General features: G+C 36.0%; 1 protein-coding gene across 1 annotated transcript in view; it reads right to left on the reverse strand.

Moving 5' to 3' along the window:
* Positions 1 to 1227: 1227 nt before the first annotated feature.
* Positions 1228 to 14017, reverse strand: part of LOC143716529 (uncharacterized) — a 204952-nt gene continuing 192162 nt past the window's right edge. Inside the window, exon 6 of the mRNA XM_077209081.1 lies at positions 1228 to 2598. Coding sequence (XP_077065196.1) covers positions 1586 to 2598 — 1013 coding nt within the window. The 3' untranslated portion in view covers positions 1228 to 1585. The remainder of the gene's footprint in view (positions 2599 to 14017) is intronic.

Below are 14017 nucleotides of genomic sequence, written 5' to 3' on the forward strand. Positions count from 1 at the left end.
AAATTGGGTTTTAGGGTAAACAAAACTAGGGGTGGCACGATCCGCCTTTTTTTGCCACCGATACCGATTCCGATACCTGGGATTCAGTATTGGCTGATACAGAGTATACCAATCCAATACTAAAATAATAATTAAAAAAACTTTTTAATGAAGCAGCAACAAATGGTAGATTGGACAGAACAACTATTAAAGGCTATCAATAAACTGCCATTGCGCAAAAGTATTGTAATATGAAAGGCTCCAATTCAGTGGCACGAAACACTTATGCGCATCCAGTGCGCAGTATGATGCGCTCAAAGCAACATGGAGTCACGGCGCGCAGGCTTCACATTGAAAAGTTCAAAGCACAACAGTAAGATATACATATATTTATTTATTCATTAGTTTGAGCCTTTTAACAGTTTTAAATTTCAGTTAATGTGCGCTTGAACAATTATATCGCTCTCTACTCCAGTGTTGTGATCACTGATGTGTTGTGAAAGTAACATGTGAAACTCCAGCAAGATAAAGTCCTTTTATGTAAACCATAGACGATAGACCTTTACTTTATCTTCAGAATAATAATAGGAACATTGAATCATCTTGGAGAGAGTTTCATCATGTTGACTGTCGTAACCGAGCGCGACGCGCTGTTTGAATGTCGAATGGAGAATGACTGACAGCCGCAGCGGAAGGAAGCACTTAGGTGAAGATTAATTTAACGACTTAAATCTGTACCTCACATTAATGTAATGGCTTCAGAAAACTAGGAATATAGTACACACGAAAACATTATGGTGCAATATAATGATTTTGTACCTTTTGTGTTGTATAACAATAACATGCGCACAATATTGGATTTGGATGGTCTCGTCTGGCCGATACGGAGTATTGGATCGGCTCACCCCTAAACAGAACAGAACCAACGTGAATGTATTGCAGGTATCATTGATTCAATATTTTAATGTACAACATGCATCAAGAATTTAGACTGATTCAGAGGGGAATCAGAATGCCAAATCCTGACTGAGAGAGGTGGAGCTGGGGATGGAGGAGGGTAATTTGCTCCTGAGAAACACGATAGCTGTTGATAACACTGAAGGAGCTTATATATGGATGCTGTGATTGGCGTCGTATTTATATAGGTAGACGTCAGTTGATGCGAGCTTGACTAACGTGACCCGCCAGAACTGACGCTACGCTTGATTTCTTACATTAAACCAACAAAATTCAACAGGTTTTCTCAAGACAATTTTTGTTGGTTTATTTATTTCCTATAACTGCAATATCAAAATCAGAACACAACATAAACAAGCATTTCCAGTTATCTTAGCATTTCACCAACTTCACAAGTCAAACTAGAAAATGTTCTTTGGGAGCAATCCATATTTTGTTCTACTCACAACATTTACTTATTTGACAGTATTTGACATGAAAATTAAATGTTATTTATTATATTTCTTCATGTGCCTGAGAAAACTAAGTGAAAGTCTAAATCTCTCTCCACACTGAGTACAGTAATCTTAGTAAGTAATCTTAAATTAAGACATTTTGTTTTTATCTCACACAGTTTACTTGAAGTATTTGACATGAAAACAATTGTTGCTCACTTGCAACAAATGTTCTTATGATTGTAAAGGCTTGATAAATGTCTAAAACTCTTCTCACACTCAGTACAGTAGTACGGCTTCTCTCCAGTATGAACTCGCTCGTGTACTTTCAGGTGTTCCAACTGAGTGAAACTCTTGTCACAATATGAACACTTGTAAGGTCTTTCTCCAGTATGAATTCTTTGGTGCCGTTTCAGATATTCAGCTCTAGTAAAGTTCTTCCCACAGTCACAACACACATGATCTCTCACGACATTGTGTGTTTTCTGGTGATATTTACAATTTTCCAGCCTTGAAAAACTCTTTCCACAGAGAGAACACACATAAGGCTTCTCATCTGAATGAGCTATCAGGTGTTTTTTTAGATTTGATGATGAATTAAAATCTTTACCACACTTATCACAGTTAAATTTTTTTTCTTTAGAATGATTACACAGATGATCACTGAGAGTTGATGCTTGAGCAAAACTCTTCTCACACTCAGTACACTGGTGCGGCTTCTCTCCAGCATGAATTCTCTGGTGCTGTCTCAGTTGATCAGCTCTAGTAAAGCTCTTCCCACAGTCACAACACACATGATCTCTCACTTCATCATGTGTTTTCTGGTGATGTTTACAATTTTCCAGCCTGGAAAATCTCTTTCCACAGAGAGAACACACATAAGGCCTCTCATCTGAATGAACTATCATGTGTCGTTTTAGATCTGATGGTGAATTAAAACCTTTACCACACTGATCACAGTTAAATGTTTTTTCTCCAGAGTGACGGAGCAGATGTTTATGGAGAGTTGATGATTGAGAAAAACTCTTCTCACACTGAGTGCATGGATACGGTTTCTCTCCAGTGTGAATTCTCATGTGTGTCTTAAGGTTTCCTTTTTGACTGAAACTCTTTCCACACTGAGTGCAGGTGTGCAGGTTTTTGGCTTTTGTTTCTTGAATTTTAAAGTCATGATGTTCCTCCTTAAATTCCTCCAGTTCTTGTCTTTCCTCTTTCATTTCCATCCGATCTAAAATAAACAAAATTAGAATCAGTTTAAGTGAACCCTGATTCAATAGCAGAAAACAACAGAGATCAAGTATCAGACATTTAATGCGCCAAAGTTAAGTTCTGTCATTCTATTTAATATGATCAAAAATGTGTTTGACAACTGTTAAAGCCTAGAAGATTATGATTAAAAGTTGTAATGGAAAAATTTGGTTTTCATTGATCTGCAGTAGATATTACAAAGTAATGTGAGTCACATGTTTCTAATGTGACTGGGATGGGAGATATATGTTTGTGCATCAGAAATACAGGAGCGAGACACTTCGGAAAAGGCTGGGTAGGAACCTCTGCCCTCCGAGGTCAGTTAGTAATAATCGGGGCTAGCAGCCGTGGGTCCTTTATCTAAGGAATGTGGCAGAAAAAAGCCCTGCTTCTATGAAGAGCTTGAAATCAGTATAAAGGCAGCGCAGCTCTTCCTGGTGTCGTCTCACTCTCTCTACAGCGTAACTTCTGGTGACTGGGCCTTCTTGCAAGAATAAATAGCTAAAAAATGACAATTTGATTCAGAGTGTCTCTTACGCAGTGATGATGGTTTGATAGAAATGTTTGCCACAACAGCGCATTTTGAAGTATCGGATCAGAAACGAGAGAAGGAAACCAAAATATAGAAACAAAAACCCTTAATTTGCAAAAAACTTTTTACACTCGCATGAGGTGGTTTTTGACTTGTGTGAAAAAGAGTGAAGGTAAATAATGAGGGATGGAAACGGAATTGACAGAATAAATTCTGACAATAAACCCACGTGTCTGATCGGCTGTTTCCTCATTATGGGAATTCCGGCTCTTTTTAGGGAAGCGAAGCGGATCATTTGGCTCAGCTCAGGAATACCAGTAGAAGTATAATGCCCCCCTTTAAAATCTTAAATGAAAGTAAAGAGTAGTGAGAGAATGAGACGCGTACGTGAGATCCTGTCAGCAGCGGCAGATCTTAAAAGTGACAGCAGACACTCATTCTCTCTGTCAGTAAAATTAACCAAAGAACAAAGGGAACAGAGGAAATAACTCACTGTTCTTGACTAAAGAACGGATTAATTTTCCATTGAGACATCAGTAGCTATATTAATATCAGTGATACTGGCCTTCATAAGAATATTTAAAAATATATAAATATTCTGTCTTTATGTTGTTTCTACATTACAGTGGAAATAGAGTCTCACATTATTTTTTACTTTGTAAAATTATTCTCTGAAGTCTTGGCGATCGGCCCCTTCAACAATAAAGACAGACATCTTTTTCTCATAGCCTATATACTATTCTTTTTGGCAGAATTTATCATTATAATCAAATTATTTCCTAGATTTTTGTATCACCATTTTCCCTAAATGTCTGTAAATGCAGGAAATGGGATTCAAATAGAATTTTTTTACGAACTTGGAAAAGATTCGCTTCACGTTTTGGATAACCCATCAGCTGACGCCACTGGTTTTCCGGTTTTACTTTGTAGAAACCATGGAAACACCAAATGTGCTATAATATAATATTTTATTAGACAATTAAGGGAACAACTATTTGGATACATTTATAGAGCGAAAACGAATCTTGTTATATAGCTCAACACTGTTGGCTTGTTTTTTGCTTGTTTGCTTGATTTTCCACAAGTATCATGTTTTTACCATGACTCAGAGAAAAACTCTATTTTGTCAAGTGGCTAACATAACATAATCTGATCTAGGTTTATAATTAGTAACAGTAATGCAACATTTTCTCCGTCATCACAGTACGTTTTAAAATTAATTGCATGCAATTTAGCAACACAAGCAATCCAGCATTTATTAATAATATTCTAGCTTACTGTGCAACTGCAACAATGCTATACATAATTTAGTTGCATTTTTGTATCTTTTATCAACTCATTATTTCACATCCACCCAATCTGATAAATGAACATTTTGTAGTCAATAAACAAGAATAAACACCCACCTATTTGTTCCTCAGTATCTTCATGTTTTATTCTGGATGGTTCTGGTACACTCATGTCTTCTATCTCCTCTTTAATAAACTCAATCTTTATCATAGTTTGGCACACAGATTTCAATTGTTTGCTCTTGGATTTCTCGTGTTTTTTCTTCTCTCAGGAAGATATTCTTCTTTTACGTTTTCTGATAGTTTGTAACCCGCTTTTAGGCGTATTTGCGCCACCTATTGTAGTGTAGAGCATTTGCGTTGGAAAAAGAGGAATAACGTAAGTTCTAATCAGAACAGAAAGTGATCGAGAATTGTTATCGTGGGCACTTCAAAATATAAGACCTTATTACTAATTATTTAGAATTTTAGAATACTTTTCTATCAACCGGTTAAATGTAGGCAACAACACTGCGCGTGTGCTGCGCCATGCGCATTCGGATGTAAAAATACACATGAACATCAAACGCTCAGACACGATTGCTTGTTCTGACAGAAGAACTGGGCCTTATGGATTGTTTTTTCCCAAGGGTAAATTCTCCAATCCACACAGCCAGGCCAATGAAAGTGTAGATTGAGGACAACCAGATAGACCCTGTCATAGCCATCACAATCTCAGACCTGAACCCCACTGAAAACCTCAGGAATGTGATCAAGAGGAAGATGGAGGGTCATCAGCCATTAAATAAAGCCAAGCTGCTTTTTTTTTTCACCAGGAGTGTCTTAAAGTCTGAACTCTTCCCAAGTTAATACATAGACCTAACTATTGCGATTTTTAAAAATGTTTTCTTTGCATTTTCGAGGTCTGAACACATGGCATATCTTTCCTTATTTTGAGTAGTTGTCATTTTCTGCAAATAAATGCTCAATTTCAATATTTTTATTTGAAATTAGGAAGAAATGTTGCCAATAATTTGTAAGATTAATAAAAAAATGTTCAATTAAACACACACACATATATATATATATATATATATATATATATATATATATATATATATATATATATATATATATATATATATATATATATATATATCAATCAATCAATCAATCATTTATTTATAGAGCACATTTACGACACAACCAAGGTTGACCAAAGTGCTTTACACAGAATAAAAGACACACAGACCTAGCATTTATGAATACAAACAAAAATAGGTAATCAATAAACATTCATTTTCAAACAGAAGGTAGCTATATAGTGTTAAAAGCCAAAGAGAACAAATAAGTCTTAAGCTGAGTTTTAAAAGTGGAGATAGATGGAGCATGCCTAATAGACAGAGGAAGGCTGTTCCACAGCCTCGGTCCAGCAGCGGCAAAGGCGCGGTCACCACGTTTTTTTAGTTTTACTTTAGGGACAGTTAGAAGGCCATGGTCAATGGATCTCAGGTTTCTAGAAGGGGTATACGGTACCAAGAGATCAGTTAGGTATTGCGGTGCTAGATTGTTAAAAGCTTTGTAGACGAATAATAAAATTTTGAACTCTATCCTATACTTAACCGGAAGCCAGTGCAGAGACATTAAAATAGGAGTTATGTGATCAAACTTACGCTTCCCTTCAAGCAGTCGAGCAGCTGCGTTTTGAACCATCTGCAGACGGGAGATTGATGCCTGAGAAATGCCATAATACAAAGAATTACAGTAGTCAAGCCTAGAAGTAACGAACGCATGAATAGCTATTTCTAAATTACTTCTTGATAGAATGGACTTTACTTTACTGAGAAGGCGCAGTTGATAAAAGCATGACTTAACAACAGCACAAATCTGTTTATCAAATTTTAAACTAGTGTCAAATAGGAAGCCCAGATTCCTGGCACACTTTGTTTTGTACGGGGTAAGAGGGCCAAGATCAAAGTTAAAAACACAGTTTTCATTGGGGCCGAACAACATAAACTCCGATTTGTTTTCATTTAAGTGTAGAAAATTGTTTGACAGCCATGACTTAAGATCATTCAGGCAATCTAACAGCGGCTGAAGAGAAGATTCATTATTGCGTTGCAAGGGAAGGTAAAGTTGGGTATCGTCGGCGTAAAAATGAAACGAGACACCATGTTTTTTAAAAATAGCAGCCAGAGGGAGCAAATATAAAGAAAATAACACAGGCCCAAGGATTGATCCCTGAGGGACACCACAACCAAGCTGCTTATTGGAGGATGAATATTGTCCTAACTGTACAGTAAAACATCTATCTGACAGATAAGAGTGAAACCACTGTAAGACTGTAAGATATATATTATACATCCGGGGAAACTGCTAATTTTGCAGTGGTCTCTTAATTTTTACATGATATAAAAATACACCTCATATACAATTCGCATTCCACAACATTGATCTGCATTCAGATGTTTTTCAAAAATTTTCTTTTTTTCTCTTAGCGTCCGTTTTATGGTCACTCGTCAATTCGTCACATTTTATAACCAGCATACTTCGAGTAAGCAAGATTTGGGTTAATCAACCGAGAGTTCAGGGTATCTTTGACGGTAAGATAACCTTGCTTTCTGGAAAACTCCCAGGTAACTGTTAGTATCCAATATCACAGATCTGCAAAAGGATAGTTCATCCAAAAATTAAAATTACCCCATGATTTACTCACCCTCAAGCCACCCTAGGTGTATATGACTCTCTTCTTTCAGACGAATACAATCGGAGATATATAAAAAAATGTCCTGGCTCTTCCAAGCTTTATAATGGCAATCTGTTCATCAAAGCGCATCCATCCATGATTAAAGTGCTCCACACGGCTCTGGAGCGTTAATAAAGGCCTTCTGAAGCGAAGCGATGCGTTTGTGTAAGAAACATATCCATATTTAAAACTTTATCGACTAAAAAAACTAGCTTCCGACAGACGGCTGTACGCATCGATTTACGGTGAAAGAGTAACACTTGACCTGAGGCAACAACGTAATGACGAACGCGGAAGAGCAGAGGATAGAGCAAAACAAAACAACAGTGACAAATTTGAGTGGTTGTTTGTCTAAAACAACCATATTTAAAGAGAAATGTTGGAGGAGCTTGAGTTTTTTGCCCAGCCCTGTTTGTTTGTTTGAGAGGCGTCACAGCTTACACTACTCCTTACATCGTCAAGTGTTAATCTTTTAGCGTAAGTCGACTTGCATAGACTGTCTGCCGGAAGCTAGTTATTTTAGTCGAAAAAGTTTTAAATATGGATAATTTTCTTACATGAACGCATCACTTCACTTTCAGAAGGCCTTTATTAACCCCCCAGAGCCGTGTGGAGCACTTCATGTAGTATCATGTAGGCTATCATCCATATACTGCTGTTTATTTCACAGCTACTAAAGCAGTCAACAATGAAGAATGGACACCAACCTATTTGTTCCTTGCTATCTTCATGTTTTATTCTGGATGGTTCTGGATCACTCATGTCTTCAATCTCCTCTTTAATGAACAGAGATTTCAGCTGTTTGTCCTTCTCTTGTAGGATGATGTGAATATTCCCAGTATTTATTGGTGAATTGTTGTGGGAGGGACATCAGATCTGCCAAATTCAAAAAGAAGTTACTGAATTTATAGTGAAATACTTGTTTTAATACCCCCTCCCCCCAACACTGATGGCAGAGTTCTTGAACTGACTTTTTTCAACACAACTTGACAACTCAACTATAAAACATAAGCTATGTGAACTTGAAACGGAACTTTTTATTTTATATTATTTTACATTGCATTCTAAAGAACCCCTACTGTCTGTGCGCATAGTCACTCAGTAAATCAACTTTTTTATAAAACTCCTTTTAAAAATGTCACAAATTGCATATGACTAGGATTATTTCTATTGATAAACCCTAAACAAACAAATAACTTGTAATTATTAATTAATGATCCGTCGTATATCGTCTTTTATTATCTGTCTACCAAGCTCTGCTAATGTATGAAATATTATAGATTATCCTAATTAAAAAACCATATCATACATACCGGCTTCTGGTGATGCCTGGGGTCTTCGCTTATATATTCATCATGAGGTACCGCCTGGAAAGAACCAATCATTTTTTTCCACATTCAGCATATGAAAAAATAAAGGGAAAGTGAAAGTGACACATGATGAGAGCCTCTTGCGCTTAACGAGCTAACTCCAGTGATGTGTCGTTCATGAACGATTCGTTCATTTTGAACGAATCTTTAATATGACTCGAGACTACCAAGTTGTCTCCGAGAGTGATTCGTTCATTTTGTGTTGACCGCGCATGCGCATTGCGCAACATATGTCCGGCCGGACAGCTTACATTGGTCAACTACTCTGCGGCTGTACAGCCAATAGAGTGAATGGATTTTTTTTCATTATTATTTCTATTCATATTCTTAGGATTGTACTATATAACCATAACCAGCATCTAAACGAGGATATTACTATGAACAATCTTTGAAATCGTATACCATAGCTTTAAGCAACAAAAGAAAAAGAGAAAAGCATTCACTGTACGTTAATAGCTTTAATAAGGATTCATTATATTTAATTCATACAAATAAATGTCTGCTGCTTGAAAGAATAAAGAATGATGTATGCAAGTAGGCTAGTTATAAAGAATGCATCATTCATTGAAAAGACTATTCTACTTTAGAAAAAGTGGTTTTATTTAATTTTAAGATATTTTTTACAGTAGTTAAATCTGTATCTGTATTGCATGTTCAAACTTTAAAATCATTCATATTAACAGGTTAAAGATGTTTTCTCCGGGAGTATAGGCCTGTGGGTTTGGACATTTTAGAGAAATTCTAAATGAATGAATTACAATTGAACTAAACCCATTATATTTTAGCCATCTGAATTGTTTTAGTTTTAGTCGACAAAATATAATACGATTTTAGTCGACTAAATCTTCAGTAAATTTAGTTGACTAAAATCTAATTGTATTTCATCGACTAAAACAATTCAGATAACTAAAACTAAATGGCCTTTTAGTCTAAAGACTATGACTAAAACTAAATCAAAACTTGCTGTCAAAATTAACACTGGGCGGGACATAAAAAAAAGTTTGACGTGCTACAATAAAATTTCAAATGTTGATCTCCTCCTGCATGAATAGTTCTGATTATTGATGAGATGGTAGCATTAACAAATTAGAGACCAATGTAGGCCATTTTTCTTGAACAAGGATTTAATAAATTAAAACAACTCACAAATATGAAACAGCTGTTTTGTCCGACTGGAATAAATATTATACCTGTGGTGAGCTATATAGCATATTATTACATAAAATTACAATGCATATAGTAAAATTAAATTATGAATATATTAACATACTAACAATAAACTGTTAGATTAAAATGTAACTTTTTTTCTAATGTTATTATAATAATATAAATACTAATACACTCATTAAACTATAACTTGCAGAATCATACTGAAAATAATTCTTGTTCTGACAGACTGTTACCTAAACACATTTTACCTTTGTCTTTCCCTTCTGTTATGACAGTAAAAATACATACTTTTTTCATAGATGGCGTACCATAAAAAATGTAGGAGGCAGAATGCTGAATTGCATGCAATAGCGCTATCTAGCACACAGAGGAGGATCCTTCTTCTTTTGCTTCTGGGTCTGACCTGGGTGCAATCAGTAACAGCTTTCAGAGAGAAAATGGTGCAGTGAGTGCTGCAGACATCGATGATCTTGCTTATGATCATGACGGCCAGCCGTATGATAGTTACAGTGAAAGGGATCCTGGTACTGAAACCGACACCTCAGATGAAATAAGTGATTTGAGGAGTGATTTGGCTAAATGGGCTGTTCAGAGTAAAGCAACACGAACAACTGTTGATGAGCTCCTCTCTGTGTTAAGAAAACATGGAAATCGGCTGCCTAAAGATGCAAGAACACTGTTAGGAACTCCTCGCCAAGTAGAAGAACAGGAATTATGTGGTGGACAATATCTGTATTTTGGTCTTGAGTCAGGAATTTGGAAAATATGTTCACAATACCCTGATGACTTCTCCAGAGAAAATCATGTACTCCTGAATTTTAACATAGCCGGTTTGCCATTGTTCAAGTCATCAAATGTCCAGATTTGGCCAATCCTTTGCAGTGTCAAAAGGTTTCAGCCTTTTATTGTAGCTGTATTTTGTGGCAATGAAAAACCCAATTCTGTGAGTGATTTAATGTCAGAATTTCTTGAAGAGCTTACTAGGCTCCAACAAGATGGAATTGCTTTCAAAGATGAAACCTTAAATGTGAACGTTAATGCTTTTATTTGTGATGCTCCAGCAAGAGCCTTCTTAAAATGCATAAATGGACACGCTGGATACAATAGTTGCGAGCGATGCACTATTAAAGGACAATATGTGAAACAAAGGGTTTTGTTTAATCACTAATCACAAGAGAATGTTTCATCAAGAACAGAAGAGGAATTCAACAGGAAGTCCTACTCTTCTCACCAAAGTGGACACTCACCCCTCGTAGATGTAGGCTCTCCATGCATACAGTCATTTGACTTAGACTACATGCATCTTGTCTGCCTAGGGGTGGTTAGACGCTTACTGAATTTCCTCAAACAGGGTCCAAGAGAGTGTAAACTTTGGTGAAATTGGTGAAATTTCATCCAAACTTGAGTCTCTCAATGGAACATTGCCAAGGGAATTTGCCAGACAGCCGCGGTCTCTTGCTGTTCTGGACAGATGGAAAGCAACTGAATTCCGACAGTTCTTACTGTGCACTGGACCTGTTGCTCTTCGCGCAGTGCTGCCTGAGAGCTTCTATCACCACTTACTGACATTGACTGTTGCCATGTCCATACTGTTGGACTCTGATGACTACACTAGGAGTGCATATACTGCTATGCTGAAGAACTACTGATGTATTTTTATAAAGCATCTACTAAGCTATACAGTCCATCTTTCCTTCTTACAATGTTCACTCTCTTACTCACTTAGCAGAAGATGTTAGGAATTTTGGAACTTCACTAAATGAGATAAGTGCTTTTTCATTCAGGAACCATATGCAAAAGCTGAAGAAAGGTATCAGGAATGCAAAAAAAAAAAAAAAACCATTACACAACTTTACAAGAGGATAACTGAAATGGATAATGCCAAAGTATGCACTACACCAGCACTCCAGCAGAAATTTGTGTCCACCAAAAAGAAGGAGTCCTGTTTTCTTGTTGGAGATGGTTTTGCCTTTGTAAAGGAAAAGACAATGGATAAAGTGTGTGTGTGTGAGGTGTACAACCTTGACCATTTAGACAGTTTCTTTGACAAAATCCATTCAACTCCAAATTTATAAACATTGCGCTTCTAAGGGATAAAAGAAGACCTGGAAAACGAAAGCTCATTGAACTGAAAGACCTGAGAAAGAAAGTCTGTCTTCCATATGGAAATGGATTTGTTCTGATACCAATACTTCATGGCAGTGAAAAACATTAAGAACTGTCCAAGGATGTGCAATAGGTGTTAAAGACATGGTAATTTGTTTCACATAAATGTTCTGTTTCAAGGGATGTCACTCATTTTTTGTTGTAATATAACAAAAAACCACATCTGAAACACAGATATCCCACTGTGAAGGTGTTCATTCTTTAAATATGTGTGTACACCTGTAAAAATATTGACACCGTTTACACCTGGTATTGTGATTCATATTTAAGATCAGATCACAAGTGGTCTGTGCTTAAGACAGGTATAAAATGGTGCTCTCGCAAAATTGATAAGGTTTTTACAAAATAAGAGGGGAGGAAATCTGAAGACAAGTGGTTTCTGGATTGGAGACTAACTTAAAATCCATGTTTTCAAAACTGGACAAATGTATTATTTGTAATAGGTAACCCCAATCCTACTAATGTTTTGTGCTATATGTTTTGCACTTAATGTTATGGCAATAATATTTCACCAGTATCCTTTTCCATTTAACCGTCTGCACAATTGTCACAAGATGTCATAGCTTTTAAACTGTTATTGTTTTTATGTTTGTTTATGTATAGTGGAAGACAAGTACAATGTGGGCCAGAGCTGTATGGAGAGAATTCAATGGAGAGATGGAGGGAGTCATACCATCATGCTGGGTTAAAAATGGTTGTGTGTTTTGGCCTGCTCAAGGATTGAAAAAAGCCATGAAAACCTGCAAAGAGCCTGAAGATATATGGATGAAGTTTCCTCTTATCAAAGTAAAATTTCAGTCAGGTATGTAATTATTTTGTTTACATTACAGCTGAGAAAAATTTTAATTTCTCGATTTTATAATCTATTGTCTTTTTTGTGAACTGGTAGGCTATAAACTCTTAAATCCCAATAACATTTAGGTCTTTTAATCTTTTATTCTATACTGTTTTCAGTTGATGAATTAACAAAAGTTTGTAGCGTGTATGCATCCAGTAAATCTCAATACGTTTTTTTACTTCTGATGTGAAACAAAAAGTATCAGATTCTGTCTATTTTATTATGAATACTGTTTTGGCGTTCTTTAAGTGTTTTTATATAAATCATTTAATTTTAACGTTCAATAGTATAGCAGCCAAATGTCGTACATGCTTGACTCCCTGTATAGTTTACAGTTTATTTTTTATTTTATTTTTTAATTTGTGTGTGAATATCCAGCCCTGGTTTACAGGCTGTTATCAGAGTAGGTGTAACATTAATAATTCCATTATACCTGTGCAAAACAATGTCTTTCAGATAACAGACAAGAATGTGAAAACTATGCTTTAACAACGACTGCTGAATTGAGCTGCCCAGAGGAAGAACCATTAAAGATCCCAGAAAAGAGGAAGTCAAAGAAGAAGAGCTATCCTGACTATCAAATGGGTTGGTAGTTTATTATTAACTGTTTCCCCACCTGCATTTTATTTTTAAGTTACCAGCCAGTGCATTTTTAATAATTTCCATAAAACCTTCATGGCGTTCAGTGTACCTTCTGGTATTTTGATTTTCTACTTAAAAAGCCATAAAGATAAATGAGAAGAGTTTTGATTTTAGTTGTTTTCCTTTTGTGTAAGACTAAACCTTTTAAAAATAAAAATATTGAATGCAAATTATTGCAGATGACCTTCCTGAAACTAATGTAAATGGATTTGAAATGGTGGCTGTTGCTGGGCCCCAAATACGTGAGCACGCAGGTATCTGACATAGTTGTAAAAAACATTTTTCACATGAAATTGATCAATTGTTTATGTCTGCCAATGGTGCTTATAAATATGAATTGAATGGAGCCTATGGTCAGAGATATTAAGTATCTATATCCTTTTTCCTCGTAGATGATCTCTTGCTTCCTGATGTACCCAAGAAAGTTCAGAAGAATGTGAATTTTAGTTGGTGTTTGTTCAACCCTTTTTTTCTGCTGAACTTAAATCAAAATCTTGTCTTATTTCAACACTAAACTTAAATTTTGTTCCATGAAAGTTAGTGCAAAGTAGAAGTTTAGTAGGGATGTCCCAATCCAATTTTTTTGTGCCCCCGATCCGAGTCACTTAATATAGCTGATATAAAATAAGGGTTTGGGCTTAGGAATTTTAAAATTTAATCAGCCCTG

The sequence above is a fragment of the Siphateles boraxobius genome, unplaced genomic scaffold (genome assembly GCF_051911475.1).
Source record: "Siphateles boraxobius isolate OS27281-9 unplaced genomic scaffold, OSU_SipBor_1 6, whole genome shotgun sequence".
NCBI classification, from domain to species: Eukaryota; Metazoa; Chordata; class Actinopteri; order Cypriniformes; family Leuciscidae; genus Siphateles; species Siphateles boraxobius.